The sequence below is a fragment of the Lepidochelys kempii genome, chromosome 8, assembly GCF_965140265.1.
Source record: "Lepidochelys kempii isolate rLepKem1 chromosome 8, rLepKem1.hap2, whole genome shotgun sequence".
Classification (NCBI taxonomy): domain Eukaryota; kingdom Metazoa; phylum Chordata; order Testudines; family Cheloniidae; genus Lepidochelys; species Lepidochelys kempii.
Genome location: NC_133263.1, coordinates 74116598 through 74136339, shown reverse-complemented (window position 1 = coordinate 74136339; position 19742 = coordinate 74116598). Strand labels below are relative to the sequence as shown.

The 19742-nt window shown below is 40.5% G+C and overlaps 1 protein-coding gene and 1 non-coding gene across 4 annotated transcripts; one reads left to right on the top strand and one right to left on the bottom strand.

Annotated features, from left to right (window-relative positions):
• Nucleotides 1-279: 279 nt before the first annotated feature.
• DNTTIP2 (deoxynucleotidyltransferase terminal interacting protein 2) lies at nucleotides 280-19509 on the bottom strand. 3 transcript variants are annotated; one of them, XM_073357019.1, is made up of 7 exons: nucleotides 19370-19507; nucleotides 15290-17058; nucleotides 13112-13247; nucleotides 12107-12202; nucleotides 11344-11508; nucleotides 9901-10010; nucleotides 280-8129 (listed from the first exon to the last, which is right to left on the bottom strand). In XM_073357019.1, the coding sequence occupies exons 1-7, from the start codon at nucleotides 19430-19432 to the stop codon at nucleotides 8036-8038; spliced, it is 2433 nt and encodes an 810-aa protein (XP_073213120.1). In that variant the 5' UTR covers nucleotides 19433-19507; the 3' UTR covers nucleotides 280-8035. The 3 variants fall into 3 exon arrangements, with proteins under 3 accessions (XP_073213120.1, XP_073213119.1, XP_073213118.1); XM_073357018.1 differs by lacking the exon at nucleotides 19370-19507 and adding an exon at nucleotides 18777-19269; XM_073357017.1 differs by lacking the exon at nucleotides 12107-12202 and having other exon boundaries at nucleotides 19370-19509.
• TRNAR-UCU (transfer RNA arginine (anticodon UCU)) lies at nucleotides 973-1057 on the top strand. The gene is given in 2 exon segments: nucleotides 973-1009; nucleotides 1022-1057. It is a non-coding gene; the product is annotated as a tRNA-Arg (tRNA).
• Nucleotides 19510-19742: the final 233 nt, after the last annotated feature.

Below are 19742 nucleotides of genomic sequence, written 5' to 3'. Positions count from 1 at the left end.
GTTTGATGTCAGGTGCAAAAGTGTTTCTATGTCTTCCACATAACTTCAGAGAGCTCAAAGGTTTCAGGAACAACGAGGAGTCCGGTGGCAGCAAAGGTTTCAAGCAGACCCAACAAATTTTTTTTGTTTTACCATTGCTGCTATGGCTCCAGAAGTAGAGCCTTCAAGTTTATGTTCCTTCATGTTTATGACAAAGCGAAAGCAATGTCAAGAGAAAGCATTATTAATACTCCTATCAACAAACACAGTGATATAAAACATGCTTCATACATCTAAGACTGATTTTATTTATGGACCTTTATTTAGTGCTCATTGCTATAGTACTTGGATAACAGGACCCAATCCAACAAACGCATATGCATACTTTACTTATGTACATACTTGTAAGATCAGTTCCACAGTATGCTCTAAAAATACTTTCTCAATACTAAAGATCATAAATGATTAATAGTTATTTGTAGTGAATAATAAACACAATCATGTTTAAATGCACAAAAATATTAAACAAAGTAAATGGTTAATGATAGACATAACATTATTACCATGATTTGTTAATGTCTGTACAGAACTTTGAATATGTGCTGTGCTATTACCATTGATTTATTTTGTATAATAAATAAATAAGCATAAACCTAATTATTTGAAATAAAATATAGAGATTTAATATTATATTCATTAGTATTGATTCAAATATAATTAATCAGCAATAAAATATAATTTAAAATTCTTTTCTAACATAACTCTCCTTTTTAAAAGTTTTTTAACTAAATTTGAGAAGCAGCAGTTTAAGAAAGGCCTGGAGGAGTGAGTGGGGTTGTTTGGGGACATGATTCTTTTCAGGACCTAACCTAATTGGGTTAAGTAAAGAAGGGAGGACCGCATCTCTCGCTGTCGACCCATTGCCTTCAATACAGCAGGGTGGCGCGCTTTGGCTATAGGTTGTATGGCTGATGTGCGAAGAGTCCAACAGGTGGCTCCGTGGCGCAATGGATAGCGCATTGGACTTCTAGAGGAGGAAGGGATTCAAAGGTTCCGGGTTCGAGTCCCGGCGGAGTCGCAGGTTTTTTTTTTATTTTTTTAAAATAATTTTAATTTTTACTTCGGGAAACTTTCCCCGCCGCGGCACAGACCGACCGGAGCTTCCCGCGGCTACCCACCGTGGGCCCTGCCTTCAGCCCCCAGCGGCCGGCCTCGGAGCCTCCGTGAGCAGGCGCTCGGGGTAGCGGCTGAGGGGAAGCCGCGCTCGGCCTGCCCCGACGAGCGTGCGAGCGGCACCTTTCCCCCGGCTGCGGGAGGCGACAGAGCGCGGCCGGGGCGGGTCGCTCCCTGGCCACGGACCCCAGGGCTCTGCTCCCCGGGCCCCGCTACGGGCTCGGCGCGACATCTGCGGGCCTCTCCCAGCCGCCAGGGGCGTCTTTGAGCTGGGGAGCGAGTCACCCCCACGGGCCCGCCGCCCGCTCTCCCGTCAGACCCGCGGGACTCGCCGCCCGTCACACCGGGCAGCGCCTGCAACGACCCCCGGCCCCCGCTCGGTACGGGGTACGGGGAGCCCCGGCCCGCCCCAGGCCCAGCGAGGGGGAGCCACCCCGCCTCTGCGCGCGTCGCACGAAGGCGGAACCCAGCGCGGAAGCCGGGCGCCGGGGAGCCCGGGCTGCTGCTTTCTCCGAGCCCCTCTGTGGCACAGGAGTCCCCCCGGGCGCGCTGCACCGGCGAGCCCGCCGGCTGGCCCAGCTTTGGGCCAGGACCCCCCCGCAAGCAGCCCAAAAAACAGGCGGGACAAGGCCCGCAGCGCAAGGCCCGAGGGACTCCGCTCCGGTCACTCGAGCGCCCGATACATTCACCTGGCCCTGGGGTGAAAGCGGGGACGTACACGAGCAGGCTCCAGCTCGCGGGCAGCAGCTCCGTCCTAGACCCAGATTAACACCCCGGGGTCTCTGCCTTAGCATGAAGCCTCCCGGGAAAGCGTTTATCTCGGGTACAGGCCTGTGTTAACTTAACCCCGCACAATTCTGCTCAAGCCCCTGCTGGGGTGTGTTTATACGAATAAAAGATCTTGGGTTTTTGTGCTGCTAAAGAGATTGTAGGCTAGGGGTAGTAGATTTTCATTCCAATTTTATAATACTAGTACCCATGCTCTATACAGACAGTCCTCGACTTTACAACCTTCGATTTAAGTACAGGCAGTCTTCAGCCTTACGACACAAGGGGTTGCTGAAAACCGCGTTGTCAGTCGAAACATCGTAACTCCAAACTGCAATATATGCCATTGCGGGACTGAGCATCAGAAAATCAAAACCAATGGTCAAGTTGAATCTGGGTGTGAATTCTGAATTGACATGGCATGTATTGCAGTTTCGAGTTACAACGCAATTTTCAAGAACCAAGGGTGTTGTAAGGCCAAGGACTGCCTGTACTTATAACATCTTCAGGCCGAAGTGCTTTGAGACCTTTGCTTGTAACAGCTTCTGTTACACAATAAATGGTGAACAGCAGGTACATCTCATCCTAACATGACCAGTAAGTCTGCAGCAAATAAGTGTCTTTCCCTCTCTCTGTTTTCAGAGATTCCAAGGCCAGAAGGGACGACTGTAACCATCCAGTTTGAAATCCTGCATAACACAAGCCATAGCACTTCCCCAAAATAAGTCCTAGAGCATATATTTTAGAAAAACATCCCAGCTTGATTCTAAAATTGCATTTACGGAGAATCCACCATATTCCAGTGGTTAATTACTAGCACTGTCAAAAATTTATGCCTGAGGTCCAGCCTGCATTTCTTTAGCTTCAACTTCCAGCCAGAGGTTGTGTTACAGCTTTTTTCAAACAGGCCCTGCTCCCAATTCCTTATCCATGAACTCAAATTATCTTTTTATTCTACACTTTTTAAAAGGATCAGAGATTTGTGTGTCTAGTTCATAGAAAAAAACCCCACTGATCATCTTTCCTCCACCAACACCACTAGAAATGCAACCTTTAACTTTAGAGCTCATTTTCCTACTAGGTGAAACGATAAGGACTTGTAAAAATATACTCTCAACTCCTCAAAACAGCACGTATTTTCAAAAAAGCAATCCTGTAGCTGCAATGTCTTTAGTCTGTATGTACAATCTATCCTGGTGCATGCAAAATATACAAGTTATTGTTCTCTTTAAAGGAACACCCCTTTGCACTGATCATTTGAGAAAGAGAATAATTTTCCAACAAATTTCTTTAAAAGTAGGTCAAATTCATCCTTGAGGGCACCGCAATGAAGTTAGTGTTGAATTTGGTCTGTTATGTTTGTTACTGTTTTCCTCTAAAAAATATACACATTCAAAAATGAGACAGAAGTGATTAAAAAAGCATTTCAATCATCTTTAAACCCAACAAGAAAGAGGAAACCCTATTTTAACACCACCACTTAAAAAGCAGCAAAAAATTTCAAATCCTGACTTTTAGTCATGTGCATTAATATAGTCTTTTCTGTCTTGCATAATCTCTCCTACAGCTCCATCTCCTGCCAATTGCTTTAATTATAATCACGTCACTTGTCAGATTTAAAAAAAAAAAAAAAATCACTAAGGGTGAAGAAGTGGGCCTAACAAACTTACAATAAAACCCATGCAGCTACTAACAAAATGCAATTAAATACTGGCACAGCATAATCGTCCTCTACCACATAAATGTTGTGGTGACAGGCATTTCTTTCAAAACAGGAGACATTAATCCAGGCACCATATTCATAGCACTGAATTAATTTTGTCTGACACTCTCCTGTGCACCAGCTGACTTATGCAACTTCAAATCTCTTCTCAGACTTCACATTTTGGTTTTGTTTCCACCATTTATCTCAGCTCTGACACTTACCCATTACAAAAAAAAGGGAAACAGTATGAGATAGTTTATGGAATCTGTTTTCTATGTAAATGCTTCACTTACCCAACAGATGTATTTCCTTCCCATTGTTTACTGTTTCTCCTCCACCTTGTCCCTATCCTTGTACTCACCATGCTCTAGTGCTATCATTTATGGAATTTTATCTCAGGACCTTTTCTTATACTATTACAAATAATTTATACAATAATGTTGTGAATGTACACAGTATTTTACAAAGCTAGATAAGCTACTCCAAAGAGCTTACAACGTAAATGAGTTCAAGAGGAAATAAGTTGGGTTTTTGAATGAGAAGAAAGGAAGGATTACTTGAAGGGAGTGTGGGAATATAAGGATAAGGAAAGCTCTCCAGGGAAAGGGAGCAAGTATGATAGAAGGAACCCAGCTGAGGGTGGAGAAAAGAGCAAAAACGCCAAGTCTTTTAGGTGACAAGAAGTTTTAACATGATGCAGTAAGAGACAAAACCAATAGAGGAATTCAAGAAGAAAAGTGACATGGTTGGAGAGGGAAAGCAGAACACAACATTAGGTGCAGAATTTTGGACCAACTGAAAAGCAGAAGGATATAAAAAGCAGGGAGGCAGGTTATAGTGATCAAAGAATTATGAACAGCATATGGGCAAAGTCTTTTAACAGAGAAAGGGTGGATTAAAGAGAAAGTGACAACTTTGTAAAATATTAGCAACAGGGTTTGAAGAGAATCACATAACATGAAGGACAGAGTGGTGTTCCTTATGGAAAGGAAGAGGAATCAGAAGAAAAGACACATTCCGTTTTGGAAAGATCAAGTTGGTGGTCAGAGAGGCAACTCAAAAAAGAGACTGGAGAGTCAGGGAAAGGTCAAGAAAGTAGTTTGAGAAACCAGCTGCATAAAAGTCGCAGCCTCTTAATTTTGTTCACTACAAGGCATTGTAATGGCACCATATTAATAGTACCAAGTTGATCATGGTACCATTGCTGATATAATGAAACTATTCGTAAATAATCAGATTTTATTATTTGTATTACACTACTGGTTGGGAGCCCTCATCATGGACCAGGACCCCATTGTACTAGGCACTGTACAAATAAAAAACAAAAAGGCAGTCCCTGTCCCAGAGAGCTTAAGACGAGACAAAAGATGGATATAGACTGGCAAGGAGTACAAGAAAACAAATCTACTCCTAATATTCAGAGAACATGCAACAGTCTAGGGACACCTAGGCCATCAGCAAGTGCATACTGTATATAGAAAACAACCACATCACCTGCTGCACCAAAAATCACAGGTTTCTACCCCTTGAACTAAAGAGGAATCTCTCTTGGCAATAGTAGAGCTTATGTTTTCAGGGCAGCCTATAGAAAGCAGTATGATTACAAACTGAAATATCTGAGCAGGTCACTCCAGTACAGAACAACAAAGAACCCACGATATTACATACTGTTTACACACACAAAAATTAAGTTTCTCAAAACACAGTTCTTTTATAAATCTATTTTCTATAGGCTTGTTTTATCTGTGTTGCTTATCAGTGATTTGGCCTCCTGTTAGGCTTCCATTTGGCACAATATGTAATAGAGCTAATGTATTCTTTAATTAGAACTCAAGAATGCAGCAATGTGCTCATGTTCTAATTCTAAATTTAAACAGTTTTTAACACTTTCTTAGTATCTTACCTTTTATATCAGTCTTGTATAAATAGTGCAGGCATGATATTATGCCTTGATAATAATGTTAGCATAGTCAATAAGTTAGCTTTTAATTTAAGATACCACATCTTCCTCTTATTTTAAAATGTCACAAAAACTCTTTGCACAGAAAATATATTCTAATTAAAATAATTTTAAAAATAGCTACAAAAATTCTCTATAATTTTATACAAGTTCATATGACCATTGTTCATAATACTCTTAAACACTTCAAAAATTTTCTTATGCCAATTTTGTTCTTTCCTGTTTGTCCAATATTGATATTCTTCTGCCTCCACATTTCTTACAGAGCACAAGAGAGCACAGTTCTGGTTGTATTTCCTTGTTCTTGCATTATCGTCAATGATGTATGCACAGGTCTGAGATACAAATACAGGAATGACGATAGTAGAACAGAACTACATCTCAGCCAAGATTTACAGGAGTGATGGGTATCTGTATTTGTATGTCCTGAACCTGACACTTTAACTTAGCAGTTTCAAAATGCGAAAACTTGGTCCTAGCCTGTCTCCAATAGTGACTAATGCTGGGTTGCTTTAGAAAAAACAAATGCAAGAGAGAGACATGGGAAAATTTCTTCCTAACTTCGGTTGGTGATCAGTGTATGGCTTGAGCCATGGGGGTTGGAAGCTCTTCTAAGGCTATCTTAGTTGCTCAGAGCTGAGGACATTTTCAGACACAAATGTCCAGTCTCTTAATAAAATTTTTTTACTACACTATTTAAGTCATATTTCCTTTTGTCGGAAGCTATAAAATAGGACCATGAAGGCCATCTCTACACATTTTACTTCTATCATCTTTTCTCAGTTTTTCTTTCCCTTTCCTCTCCTGGACAGTCCACCCCACACAATCCCACTACTGTTGAATGAAGTACCAGTAATTTCCTACCATCAACTTCTGTTCTACCATTACATTTTCTGTATTATTCTCTATCCTAACATTAGTAATTAATTTGAACTATATTAGCTGCAAGAGAAGTACAAAAATATTGTAGGGGTCATTCAAAAGCTTAAACTTTTACTGAAAATACATGTGATTATGCAAGGTGATGGACTGACAGGCTGGGAAACTGAAGTGCATGGCACCTACAGAATCTGCAGGGGCAGTGCAAGCTTTCCACATCTATGTACCAGTTTCCCTCAATCTTGATTTGGAGGGACTATCACTAGGGTTGAAAAGAGTTCTTTCTCCTCATCCATTCAGTTCTTAGCTTCTCAACTGAAACTGCCAACAAGAATGGAAATTACCATAATACCACTTGTGGTAGTCTGTGTATACTAGAAAACTGACTGACCCCAGGGAGTCATTTCACATTAACGGCTAACCAACAGGCAAGTGGTAAAAATACATAACCCTCAACAAAAAAAAACAACAGTGGATTTAAAAAAAGTTAGATATGTAGAATCTGGAGGATAATCTACACCATGCTATGTTCAGTCTTCAGATGTGGAAAACTCCACCACCAGAGATCAAGCCGAACGAGAATTACTTTTAAAATAGCATGCAAGAGTCATATCCATGCACAAGTCATTTCTCATTAACCGCTGCTAAAGAATAGCCCAGCAACAACTCTTACTGAGGCAATGGATAAGGAACAACTAACTTAATTAAGCAATGTAACAAGAGAAAGATTAAATGTAAGCTCCTTTCAACAGAAATTGCTTCATAAATTATGTAAATAGGGGCTAGACTCTACAGAGACCAAGAAGTAGGCAAAAGTGATGATGCCTTACGTTTGGCACTATACCTTGAAATCTACATTTTTACCCTTTAAGTTAACATTAAATTAGACCAATATAGTATATGAACATCCACTTAAAGATGACAGATTTCAGGTGGCTTTATCAGAGTTAAAACTCATCTCCATTTGTGGACAATTTATTTTTCCTGTATAACACATAACAGAATGTTATTTTTACCAGGTGTAAGTTTATGGTTTTGAAGCATCATTGCTCAGAATCTGAATCGCTGCTCAATGAGATTTTAAAAAGTCACTGATTACTGTAGGTTGAATACATGTGTTTTTATAAACTCCGTCAGTAACTATGAGTCTTTAGTGACAAGTGCCTGCAGGTTTTCTAGTTTCTCACAAAACTAAAAAACCGAGGATTGCAGTTTTTAATAAAGGTTTTTCCATTAAAAAAAAAAAAAGGTATTTTAATCCCAGCTCTTTCACGTGACCATTTCTATCTACTATTTATTTGTACAGGTTCTCTGGTTTTTCCTTTTTCTATGAAGAATGAATGATGCTGTCTCTTGCATGTCTATACCAGTCCACAGAACAAAATCCCATTGCATTTCTCAAATCTCATTCTCCCCTGTCAAAATACTACTGCAAAAACAGGGCCAGCCCTGCCCTAACTCAGTCAGTACGACATCTTCAATCTTAAACCAATCAACAAAATGTTCTGTAAACAATTTTATAATTAAAAAAACAAAACAAAAAAGTTTCATCTTGTTATTTTCTCCCAGGCTTATTTGTGAAATTTCTTCTTCTTCCGATTCTTCTTGCCTGTTGCAAGAGCTGCCTTTTCAGTCATGATCTCCTGGTACTTCCTTTTATTGTATCTGAACAACAACAAAAAGTCAATTTACTTTTATTAAATATGTCAAATCAGCAAGTAAAAGATGAGTGTAGCCTACAAAAATCCTAGATACAAAATAAATATTTTGCCGGAGTAAGTTTAGTCTTGTGTTTTCTGTTTCAAACTTCTTTAGTTTGATAAGTGTATCACTAGTAAAGGAGAAATGACACTGGTAATGTTGATGCGATAGTCAAATATTTGCAATCCTTTTTGAAATATTGCTGGTAGAATGATACCACCAAACTTAGGGGAAAAGGACTCCTGCATCACACAACATAAATGAAACATTTTAGTCTTTTTACAGGCAAGCTCCCCTGAGTAAAAAAGCAATAATTAAAGTGAAATGCAAATTGTAAAAACACCCAAGCATTTTTGCATTAGCAGCTCTTACCTGGAGCAATGGATTTTTACAACATGCACACAATTAGACTTCTAACATGTTTTATGGCTTGCTAAATGGCTGTGTATCCGTTAACGATGCCCAGGCTCAGCAAGAGCTGTGATGCCAATATTATTAATGTTGTCAGCAGTTTATGTTGAATGTTATGTTAATATCAGAGCACACTGAGAGGCTAACAGTCAGTCTTATTCTACTGCAGATTTGAGAGAAGACTAAGATTAATATTAAACAATACATACAGAGTGAAGACATGTTTAGCTGTTTTCCCAGGGTAGATTCTCCTGTTCCTGCATCAATTAGCAGCGTGAACAATGCCACCATTTTAGTGCTTGCTGAGGCTGCTGCTTGCCAACAGGAAACTTGACAAACAGTTGTAACACTTAAGTGCTTTATTCAGTTACTTTATTAATTACTCACAAACACTAAAATGGTCAGGATTTGTCAGCAATTCATCTTTAAACATTGCTTTTAATAAATATTTTTGAATTAATCAATGCCTATGAAAGAGTATTGGCTAAAGCTAATCATACTGGTAGGAAATAGCTATGGAAGTTTCCATACCCTACGCTGCCAATACGTTTAAAATCCTGACCTGCAATCAACTCCCGGTATCACAACCATGTTTCTCTTGCATGTGCGCACACACCAAAAAATGTGTCATTTATATGAAAAGATGAGAAACAGCAGCAGGGTATCATGTTAACAGACCAATATCCAAAATGGTTTAGGTTGCCAATCCACCCCAAGAATTATAGATGATCAAATATTAACTCATTAAATCATTCTTAAAAAAAAGATATTCAGATAAATTTGATCATCACAAAGGTGCCAAACTGACAACCCTGTAAACTGAAATCCCATCTATATGCATAGTTACAGCCCAGGTAGCAGCAGAGCAGGCTCACTTTCATTTCCCCATCAACATGCCTGAATCCTATTCTGCAAAAGTCACTTCCGGAAAAGAGGAGCTAGGTCAGGCCCAGTTCAATAGGCTCTGTGGTAAGACTGCCACTTGCGTGGACTTCTGTCTCCATTATGGAACTAAACCGAGACCACCAATAGTCCATTAGATAACTGACAATTTTTATATAGTGCATACTGCTTCCAATATACTTATCTAATTCAGTAAAGCATGAATTGATCAACTCCTGCTACTCTGATCTCTGGAATGGAAGTGTCTTGTGGTGGCACTAAGCTGGCTCTAATGAATTACTTCTTACATTTAATAAAAATTTTTTAAAAAAAACCCCAAGTTAACTGAAAGGAAAAAATAAGTTACTCTAATCAAAATTGCAATACATTCCTGGATCATACTGCTAATATTACAGTTATAAAGAAGCTTATTTTTAAATACCTCCTAAACTCAGAATCTGCAAGCAGCTCTTCAACAATGGTTCTCTTCCTTTGTTTCTTGGGGATTCGAGCATGGTAAAAGTCTATTGGAGTGTCAACCACAGTTCCAACCTTGGAAAAGAAAATTTAAAATGAGCCTTCCTGCAACATAGTATCAAGGTTTTTGTTTGTTTTTAATGACAAATCCCAGGTGTTTGAAGAGAAAAATGGGAGGAACCATGAAAAGCTGTAACGCAAAGTGCCAAAAGAAACAAGCAGTGTTTTGTATGCATTATCACCATTTTCCTCTCATGTTTAATCCAAAGAATAGCATGTGAAAACAGTGCAGTTGTGAACATAGGAACTGGTACACCATGATAATCACAACCTAGCTCTCGAAATTTATATAGGATTATATTTTTGGTTACCTGAGGGAGGGGCAATTAAATCTTTCACAGGTCTTGTCCTTTATCACTACAAAGTTTTTGCTCAGCAATTACTATTATCTTTTAACCCAGTACAGGATTTAAGGGCCCTACCATGGAAAATGTTGAGCCCACTTCAACTCCCATTGATTCATGGCTGACACTTCTCTGACTTCTGATCTTTCACAGCAGTTGGTTTGGTCACCATGGGGACAAGGGAGGCCCATGGAGCATGTATTTCCTAGTGTGGTAAAATGTGTATCTTGATCTTAATTAAATAGAATGCATCCAGATACTATCATGACAGGAAACTTACAATAGCATATAACAATGCTCAGCCTTGAAAGCAAGCCACCAATATTTTGAGAAAAATGAATATTTGTAAAAATGTGTGCTGAATATGCCAAATAGCTAGAGGCAAAGAAGGACTAAGAACCTAACTAAAAACATAAAAAACAACTCCAGATTTCCTGCAAGTTCCACCAGTTTCCAATTACTGTCATACCACAAAATACATTAAGCTGCAATAGCTACAGTAACAGGAATTTCAGTGGATCAATGGAGCCAGTCCACAGAGGAGAATCTTGACTAATAAGAGGATTAATTATTAATTATTATTATAGACTTGTAAAAAAAAGACTAATATACTGGAGAAGACCTGCAAAATATGAAAGGTTAGATACAAATTTATTACCATTGTGTGGCGTGAAAACAGATTTTGAAAACAAAGGGATGTATTTCCATCCTGTGAAATCAGTTCCAAGTCAGCAAGCAAAAAAACAATACAGAACACGGGCATATATAGAAGGACATAGATAAGGCTAAATAGTTGGTTGCAACAAAATCCCACTTGTAGACTGTAATCAAGGTCAAAAATTGTAAGTAAATGGAAAACAACATAATTTCATAGTATGTGCATCTAATTGTAAAAGTGAGTTTGGACAAATGGATGTCTAAAAATAACTAGATAGGAAATAAGCATAACTGTTCTGGATTATAAAAGTAGTAACAGGATCTCTTTATTTTTCCTGGTTCCTCACCTGAAAGTATTTGGGCAGACCATCTCTATCATTCTTCTTGTAAAAATGTTTGGGGTCCATGGAAGCCCTCATCTTCAGAGCCTTTAGATCATTTTTCAATTCATTTGTCATTTCTGGAGCTTTCATACCAAACCAGCCATCACCTGTTGTTTTCTCTCGCTCTGCCTATGACACAATATAAAGAACAATAAAACTGCACTGAAGAGCTTTTGTGGTGAAGAGGAAGGAAAAAGCAAAGGGTTGCTACGTTTAAAATAAAAGTATATTTCAGAGAACTTTACAGTCTGATTTTACAGATCAGCATTAACCAACCTTAGCAACTGGTGCCTCCCAAGGACCTGATCTATGTTTCCCAAACATTGTAAAGAACAAAACAACAAACTATGTAGACGTCACCAGGTAAGCAAAGATATTCTTATAAAAATATAGGGAAAGATGATGTCAAGGAAGCCCCAGACCTTTTCAAAACATGCCAATTTAATCAACTCTGCAACTGGAACAAGGATTCTCCTCAGGCCAAGCACTGGGATCAGAATTTGCCCTTTCAGTCTTTGTACTACAGTCTCAACATTTCCAGAAGGCTGAATCTCACATTACTGTTCAATGCTGATATGAATTTGTAGTTCATAAATCAATATACTTAAGAGGGCTATGCATATATGTCACCTCTACATTTTCATATAACAGAGATTAAAAGCAGACTAATTCTGGTTTAGTATGCCAGATGTTACCATTCTGCAACAGTCAGAGGCTATCCACTTACCTTGCGCTGTTTCTTTATCTGATGGATTGACTCCCTGAATGGTGGAACACAGTTCTTTTTTTCAAAATCTGGAGTTATTATACTCTTCTGCAAGAGCTAGATGAGATCATTAAGTTACTGTTTAAATCATGCTGCTGATGAGACTGATCTGAATTGTATTACACATTTGGTTACACAAATAAGATAGCAGAAAAATGATAGGGAATCATAAGCAAGCATCATCTCAATAAAATGGTTGCTAAGTGAGACAAGCTTCCCTGCCCTATGATGGAGGAAGTGGGAGTTCTTAATACCAAAGAGAGCACCGGGCTGGCCAGCTACAAAGTGCAGAAGGCTGGCGCTGGAAGAAGTGAGCTAGCAGACCCTTCTGGCAGAGTAAATGAGCCCACTGGGGATGGGATTGTCTAAGAAAATAACTTTGCTGGAAAGCAATGCATGCCTGTCATCCCACTGACAGTCAGCCTAAAACCCCATCCCAAACAGCTATGGAGGGGTCAAAGTCCCTTCAACTCAGCAGTTCTCATATTAAGCATTATGAGCAGACCTAATTTTGCTGTGCTGTTTTGCACCAAGTTTTAGTTCCTGCTGAGGGTGTAACTGAATCAGGGTGAATCAGGGTGTAACTCTCATTTACAACTGACAGCATCAGAATTATTATCTAGAACTGCAATGATGCAGTGTAGCAGAAACTCAATGAATGAAATATAATCTCTAGATAAATACCTGGCATGTATTTGAGTGGACTGGACTTCCTCCTATTCTGTAGGATAATCCGCAGTATTTACAATGCACTGAGGGCTCTATATAGACTCTTACATGCCATATAAATTTAATTTCTATCATAAAAACAAATTTAAATAAATGCTTTGGCCATGAAGAATTTCTCTTTCCTCCAAACTCTACTAGCAAGGCTTTTCTTTTTAAATAAATGTCACAATTGGATTAATTTTAGCATCTTTGAATCCTAGACATCTGTGTAAAATTATAATCTTAGATTCACGTTACCTCTTCTTTCTTTTCCCCCTTTAATTGTTTTATTGCACTTGAGCCAGCTTTTTGTTTTCCTGCATCAAAGCTAATATATAAGCCTCCAAGACTCTTGATATTTAGACCAGGATCTATGCTGCTTGATAGATGTAAACTGAAAGAGAAATGGCTCGTTAATCATTACAGTAATATTAACAATATTTATAGTGATCTTTAATATAGTGATGTAATATTTATAGTGATCTTCCAGCGTACCCTCTGAAGAAAGATAGGATTGAGAGAAAATCCTTCTTCTCTGTACTCCTGGTGCATATCAAATAGCTGTTATAAGGGGGTTTCTAGATTGCAATGCTCCAAAGAAATGAGATAACACAACTAAAAATGGAAGTGGATAGGTATAGCAAATCATACTGTACTTCCACTTGGTATAAAGCATAATATTTATCAATAAAATTTTGTTGGAGAGAACTACAGGGGAATCACTTCCTCAAAGCCTTCCCTGACTTGGTGGGTACATCCCTAACTATGTTATCAAAATATTCCTTTTCAATGTGTTTTGACTTTCAAAATGAAAAATTCAAGGTCACTGCCTATCTTTTATACATTTTGTAATTTGTTAACAAGGAATCCAAACAGAAGAGCAAGAAGCAACAAGAACTAGTAAAAGCAGAAGAACAAGATGGAGGTAGAAACATATTAGATTCTTGAACACTAGTGCCTGTGTGTTTGCTACCATCAGACATACACTGAGATTTCTAATGCCCTTGCCTGTATTCCTAATAATACTTTATATTATTAGAAACTAAATTTTGAAAATGTAATACACATTGCACCATTTGTCCCATTACTGCATTCTGGCAATTCAATTAACTAATTCATAAAATATGTTTGATGGTCAATTTGAGAGGCATGTTTTCTGTTGAAAAGATTTAATGAAAGCTATAAAATGTTAAGAAAACAATGAACTGTGTATGCAATTAACACAACAAACCCAGGCTAGTCAGTTTCAGCCTAGCCTAAATATGCAAAGTTTGGGTTGCAAATGCGGCAGGGGGATGTGTAAACTAAACAAACATTTTCACTTGAATTATAAAATATTTTAAAAAGTGTTTTACTACTGGGTTTTGTGAAATTTTGGGTGCTTAAATAAACAAAACACCCTAAATTTAGTCAAGTGGCTTTAAAAGTCTCATTATATTTATTAATATCGAACTCAGGGACAGTTAAATCTTTCTACTTAGGGTAAGTGTACCTTTGGGAAAGTATTTGTGATCTACAAATGAAAGCACTGTCTATGCAAAGCAGGGTTTTTTAATATGTGGGAACCAAGGAACAGAAAGGTTCAATGGCAAATTAGTTAGGCTTTGATATGGAACCACCTGAGTTCTAGGCTCAGGTCTGATGCTTAAGAAGCTTTATTTTAAAGCAATTTTTACAAACACTTGGAATGATAAAAGGCTGTGATCTGTTTGCATGTGTGGCTACCTTAGCAAGATAGCGAACTATTTCATCAAATGAACTGAAATAGGCAGGGTTCACAAATACCCATTATTAGCTTGGACAGTGCCATGCATTCCTGTTCCTCCCTTTCATTTAAGTTTTAAAAACCTTTGTCTTTATTTACCTACCTTAAAGAAAAAACAAGGAATGACGTTTGTTTTTTCAACTTCCCAGTTTTGTACACTTTATTTCAAAAACTACTTAAGATGATTAAATGACAGTGTTTTCAGTACTAAGAACACTGCACTCCATCTAAAGAGCTCTGTAATTCATAGCAATGCTGAAACTATGAATTTTTATGAGATTCAGCCAACAAAAATAGATATTGGAGAGGGTGGGGAGAGCCACTCCTGTGGTGAGGAAAGGTACCACTACAGCTGGAAAGAAAGAGCCTCAGGTGGTGATAAAAAGATTTAAAAAAAAACAACTGGTATCAGCTGGATTGAGGGAAACACCACTAAAGGGTCCTTAAAGGACAGCCACACTGGTGGAACCTCTGCATGTCACAGACCTGTGTCTGGATGTATACATAACAGAAAGACTTGTTGAACTGTGGAGCTATAATTTCACTTTGGAGTTCAAGCAACTCCAGTTTCACACATTGATTATATCACAAGAACTCTCTCATTAGTATACTAACAATATGCCTGTTAGAATTGTATGTGGCTGCTTAAGTTATCTGTAAAAAACACTTACATATTAGGCTTTTTCTTTTTCAATAAATATGCATGTTCATCCTCATCTATGAACTCCTCCTCATCTTCCAGATCTGAAGACTCATCTCTTTCACTTTCTTCATCCTTACTTTCTGCATCGCTCCTTCTATCTTCATCCTTACTTTCTGCATCGCTCCTTCTATCTTCCTGTTCTAGGTAATACTTTTTGTTGCCGTCCAAACCAGGTTCTGTGTCAATTACAAACAGTTCTCCATGTGATGAGTCATTTTCTAAAGATTTGTTCAAGGATGACTTCTGATTTCTGGTCTCTGTACAATACAGATTTTCTCCTACATCACTCACTTCTTCCACATCACTGTTTTCCTTTTCATCACTCTCATCACTGCTCAGGAGCAACATATCAGATTCCTTTTTATTACATGATCTTTTGGTTACATGTGGGGAGGATTTAGTAACTAGTTCTGCTTGACTTTCACCATTGTCTACATTGATAGACATTTTGCAGTCACCATCACTGTCACCACCAACTGGTGATAGGTATATGCCCTTTTGTGGGCTGCCTGTTGTGCTAGTTGGCTTGTCTGCTACCATTAATTCATCTGCATGGGTGAAAGATCTCTGTGTAGCCTCCCCAATATCTGCTTTTTGGTGTTCTGGAATTATTTTGCTTTTACTTGGGGTTGTCTGCCTTTGGGACTTAAAGGACTCATCAAGGCTCTCATGGTCAGATAGAAAAAGGGAAGCACTTTTCAACTGTGATTCTTTTCCAGTTATGTCTCTCTCCTTTTCTAACATTTCCTCTGAGTTATCTACAATTTCAATCTCCTTTATTGTTTCTTTTTTAGGAGATTCTATGGTACATCTTTTTCCTGTTTCTTTAGGACTGCTGGGTGTTGAATCAATTAAAACTTGTTTTGGGTCATCACTTGGGTTTGTATTGGCAGATTCAGTCTGGCATTGGGTCTTGCAAGGGCTGGGTTGTTTATTACTCTGAGTGATGTATCTATTAGATGAAAGAGAGGAAGCTTGCTCTGTATCAGGATCAGATTTTGTGATACGTTCACAGTCAGATATGTCTACTGGTTGGGATTTAATTCTGTCCTCAGTTAACGTCTCATCTTCCAGCCCAACTTCACTAACTTTTTTCTCAGTTTGTATAATGGTTTCTGCTTGCGCTTTCATTAGCATACTCCTAGTTATTCTTTTGGTAGTTACAGTTGGCTCCACACAAAGACCCGAGCACCATGACTCTGCATCAGAAACCTCTTCAGCTTGGGCTTCACAAACTGGATCTGGGTGGAGTTTAGCTTTGCATTTCCTGCTTCTCGTAGTTCTTGTAGCACTAGTTGTACAGATGCCAGATACAGTTGAAGAACATGACTCAGCTTCAGACACATCTTCATCTTGAGATTTACTTAATTCACTTAGAAGAGCTGCCTTGCTAGGCCTATTTTTGGCTGGTGAATCTGGTTGATAAGGAATTGTGATTTGTCTTCTCCTTGTTATCCTTATGAATAAAGGTGTCTCAAGTTCGGACACGGCAGAGTAATTTGATTCTGCTTCATCTCCATCAGCCTTTGGCTCAACACATGATTTTGCTGAATGCACATTTTTGTCTCTATTCTTAGTTGTTTGTGCCTCAGAGGGATCACCAAGGTCTGATTTTGTTTCAGCATCTTCCAATCCCTCATCCTGAGATTCATGAATGATTTCTGGCTGAGAGTTTACTTTAGTTCTTCTCCTGGACATCTTTGCAGAAACAGGAGTACTAACTTCAGCAGATGCCAGCTACAGAAATAAAAAGAACAACAACAAACAAGACATTTCCACAGAAAAATACACTTTTAAAGGAGTCACATGAGTAATTCTGGCCTCAAATTCACAAGCATTTTGACTTTTAAAATAACTGTCTGGAGAAAGTTAATGTGATGACATACATTTTGCATTATGCAATGTTTAGTACCACAACCTGCAGGTGAAGAAGCTCCATTATTCATCACTCATTTGCCCACTTATTCCTTTTGCAAACTAGCATCACTTTGCCCACATTGCTTCCTCCTGGCAGAATCCTACTTCCTGAGATGTGTGCTGTTGGAGGCCTCACAGATATGCTTTTATGTCCAGCAATTCATTTTCCTGTTGTTGTTTTTTCTGCTTTATACCTCCACACAGTCCTTTATTAAATAAGTCACAATTAACTCTGACAGATTTATGTAACTGGACAGCTGAGAATGGCCTGAGGTCCAGCAATCTCCAGCTGCGAGAACAGCCCTATGGACTGTCCTCTAGGACCACAAGGGTGGTATAAATCACTGTTAGGACATCAGATCCCACACCAACTGGAATTCTATCAGACCCAAGAATCAAGCTATCTTCTGTGCAAGAATAAGCAAAAAACACCCCAAAAATACATCAACTAAACAAAATGCTCTGAATCTAGTTCAATCTGGGTTTGGCAGGCTGCCATAAGAAGCCGATTCCAAACATGGAATTCCTTAACTCAGACACCCATCCCTAGCTGCTAACTGTTTAAGCCTAGGAACTGATAGCAGGAGCATCAGAGGGGATTGTAATTCCCACAATAAGGTACAGAGTCAGCCTTTCAAAGAGCTTTGACCCAGACCATTCATGGCTATGAAGATTACCAACACCTTGAACTGGGGTATTAATAAATAAAAGTCAGTACAAAGACTTGGGTTCAAATGTTATGTATTCATTGAAGCTTGTTCCACGGCAGGCAAATGCATTCTGCAATAGCAGGAACCTTCTGACAGACAGAATATACTATGTTAAGGAGGCTATACTATCTAGAGTAGTCCTAAACCCTCCTAACACAATGGTATCTATGCAACAATGCTTCAGCCGTCTAGCCTTGCAGTGCCAAAGCATGGATAACCGTTGCAAAGTCTGTATCGCATCAAAATACTCAAAACTTCCTGGCTAGCACTGGATGATGAAAGGCACCACAAGCGACTGCTGCTATGTAAAAACTGGTAATGAATCTAACAGAATCCCCCACGCTGCGATTCCTATTTGTCAATACACTGCCATTTTATTCTGAACAGCATCTGTCATACAGAGTGTATCCCAAAAGCCCCCCAATCAGTTAAATAGCCAAAGAGTGAGAAAGCCATTACAGAAAAAAAAGATAAAAGAAATGCAGAAGTGTGTCCAATTATTAAATCTCTCTCACGTTTAGCAAAAAGAAAAGGAGGACTTGTGGCACCTGAGAGACTAACAAATTTATCTGAGCATAAGCTGTAGCTCACAAAAGCTTATGCTCAAATAAATTGGTTAGTCTCTAAGGTGCCACAAGTCCTCCTTTTCTTTTTGTGAATACAGACTAACACGGCTGCTACTCTGAAACCTCTCTTGTTTAGGGAGCCTTTCAACTGTTCCCTGCCATAGTTTAGAGCTACAACTAATACACAGGTTTCAGAGTAACAGCCGTGTTAGTCTGTATTCGCAGAAAGAAAAGGAGTACTTGTGGCACCTTAGAGACTCACCAATTTATTTGAGCATGAGCTTTCCTGAGCTACAGCTCACTTCATTGGCTGCATACTTCACTTTCAAGCTGGTGGCGGCAGGCAATCGAACCGCTGGAGAAGGGGACCAGCCCGCCTCAGCAACGCAGGCGAGCAAGGACCCGCCAGCACCGTCACCTGCAGGAGAACCAAGAACCGGGACGGGGGGGGGGGAGACTAACAGCCCGGGCGGCTGCCACCCACCGGGACCACCCAGGCCCCGGTCAATCATTTCTAGCAGGCCCATCACCGAGGTATCTGGGCTGGGGTCACCCGCCGGGAGAGCGGAGTCGGCGGCCAGGCCTAGCACCACTACCCGGCCCTGTGGCACAGCCCGCACCTCGCCAGAGGCCCCCGGGGGCTCCAGGCCGCTCACCCGGGGCTGGGCTGCAACCCCCTTGGGCAGAGCAGGCCCCGCGCTGCAGGGCGAGGGGAGCCGCTCAGCAGCCTAGCCCCGTGCCGGGGGCCCCACACGCTGGGCCGAGCCCTGGGCAGCGCACGCGCCCGGCCCGCGGAGCGCGCAGACCAGCCAGGCCCTGGCAGGGGCTTGCGGGCGCCTCCCGCTTCCTTCCTACCTCTGCCGCAGCCGGGGCAGCGGCCTCGAGCCCGCGCCGCGCTGCTCGCCGCGTGGCCACCATCTTCCCCCGCGTGCCGCAGTGTGCGCAGCACCCCGTCCGTCCGTCCGTCCGCCCGCCCTGCCCTTCCGGCCCGGGCCGCCGGGAAAAGAGCTCCGGCGGGGCACAGCCGCCTCCGCGGCCGGGGCCGGCGAGGAGGGGACACCCGGGGCACGGCCCCGCCTCTGCCGACTACTCGGTGTCACGGCGGGTCCGTCTTCACGGAGCCTGAGGCCGTGCGGGGGCCTTAACCCCCACGGGGGGACTCCTGTTGGCACAGGGCGTCTCAGCCTCCTTCAGCACGGTTCTGGCGCCCCCAGCTGCTGGGAAAAGC

Coding starts and splice junctions, on each gene's coding strand:
- DNTTIP2 (XM_073357019.1), bottom strand. CDS start 19,432: ATGGTGGCCACGCGGCGAGCAGCGCGGCGCGGGCTCGAGGCCGCTGCC. Junction 17,059..19,369: donor CTGCCCCGGCTGCGGCAGAG/GTAGGAAGGAAG, acceptor TTATTTCTGTAG/CTGGCATCTGCTGAAGTTAG. Junction 11,509..12,106: donor AGATAAAGAAACAGCGCAAG/GTAAGTGGATAG, acceptor ATTGTGTCATAG/GCAGAGCGAGAGAAAACAAC.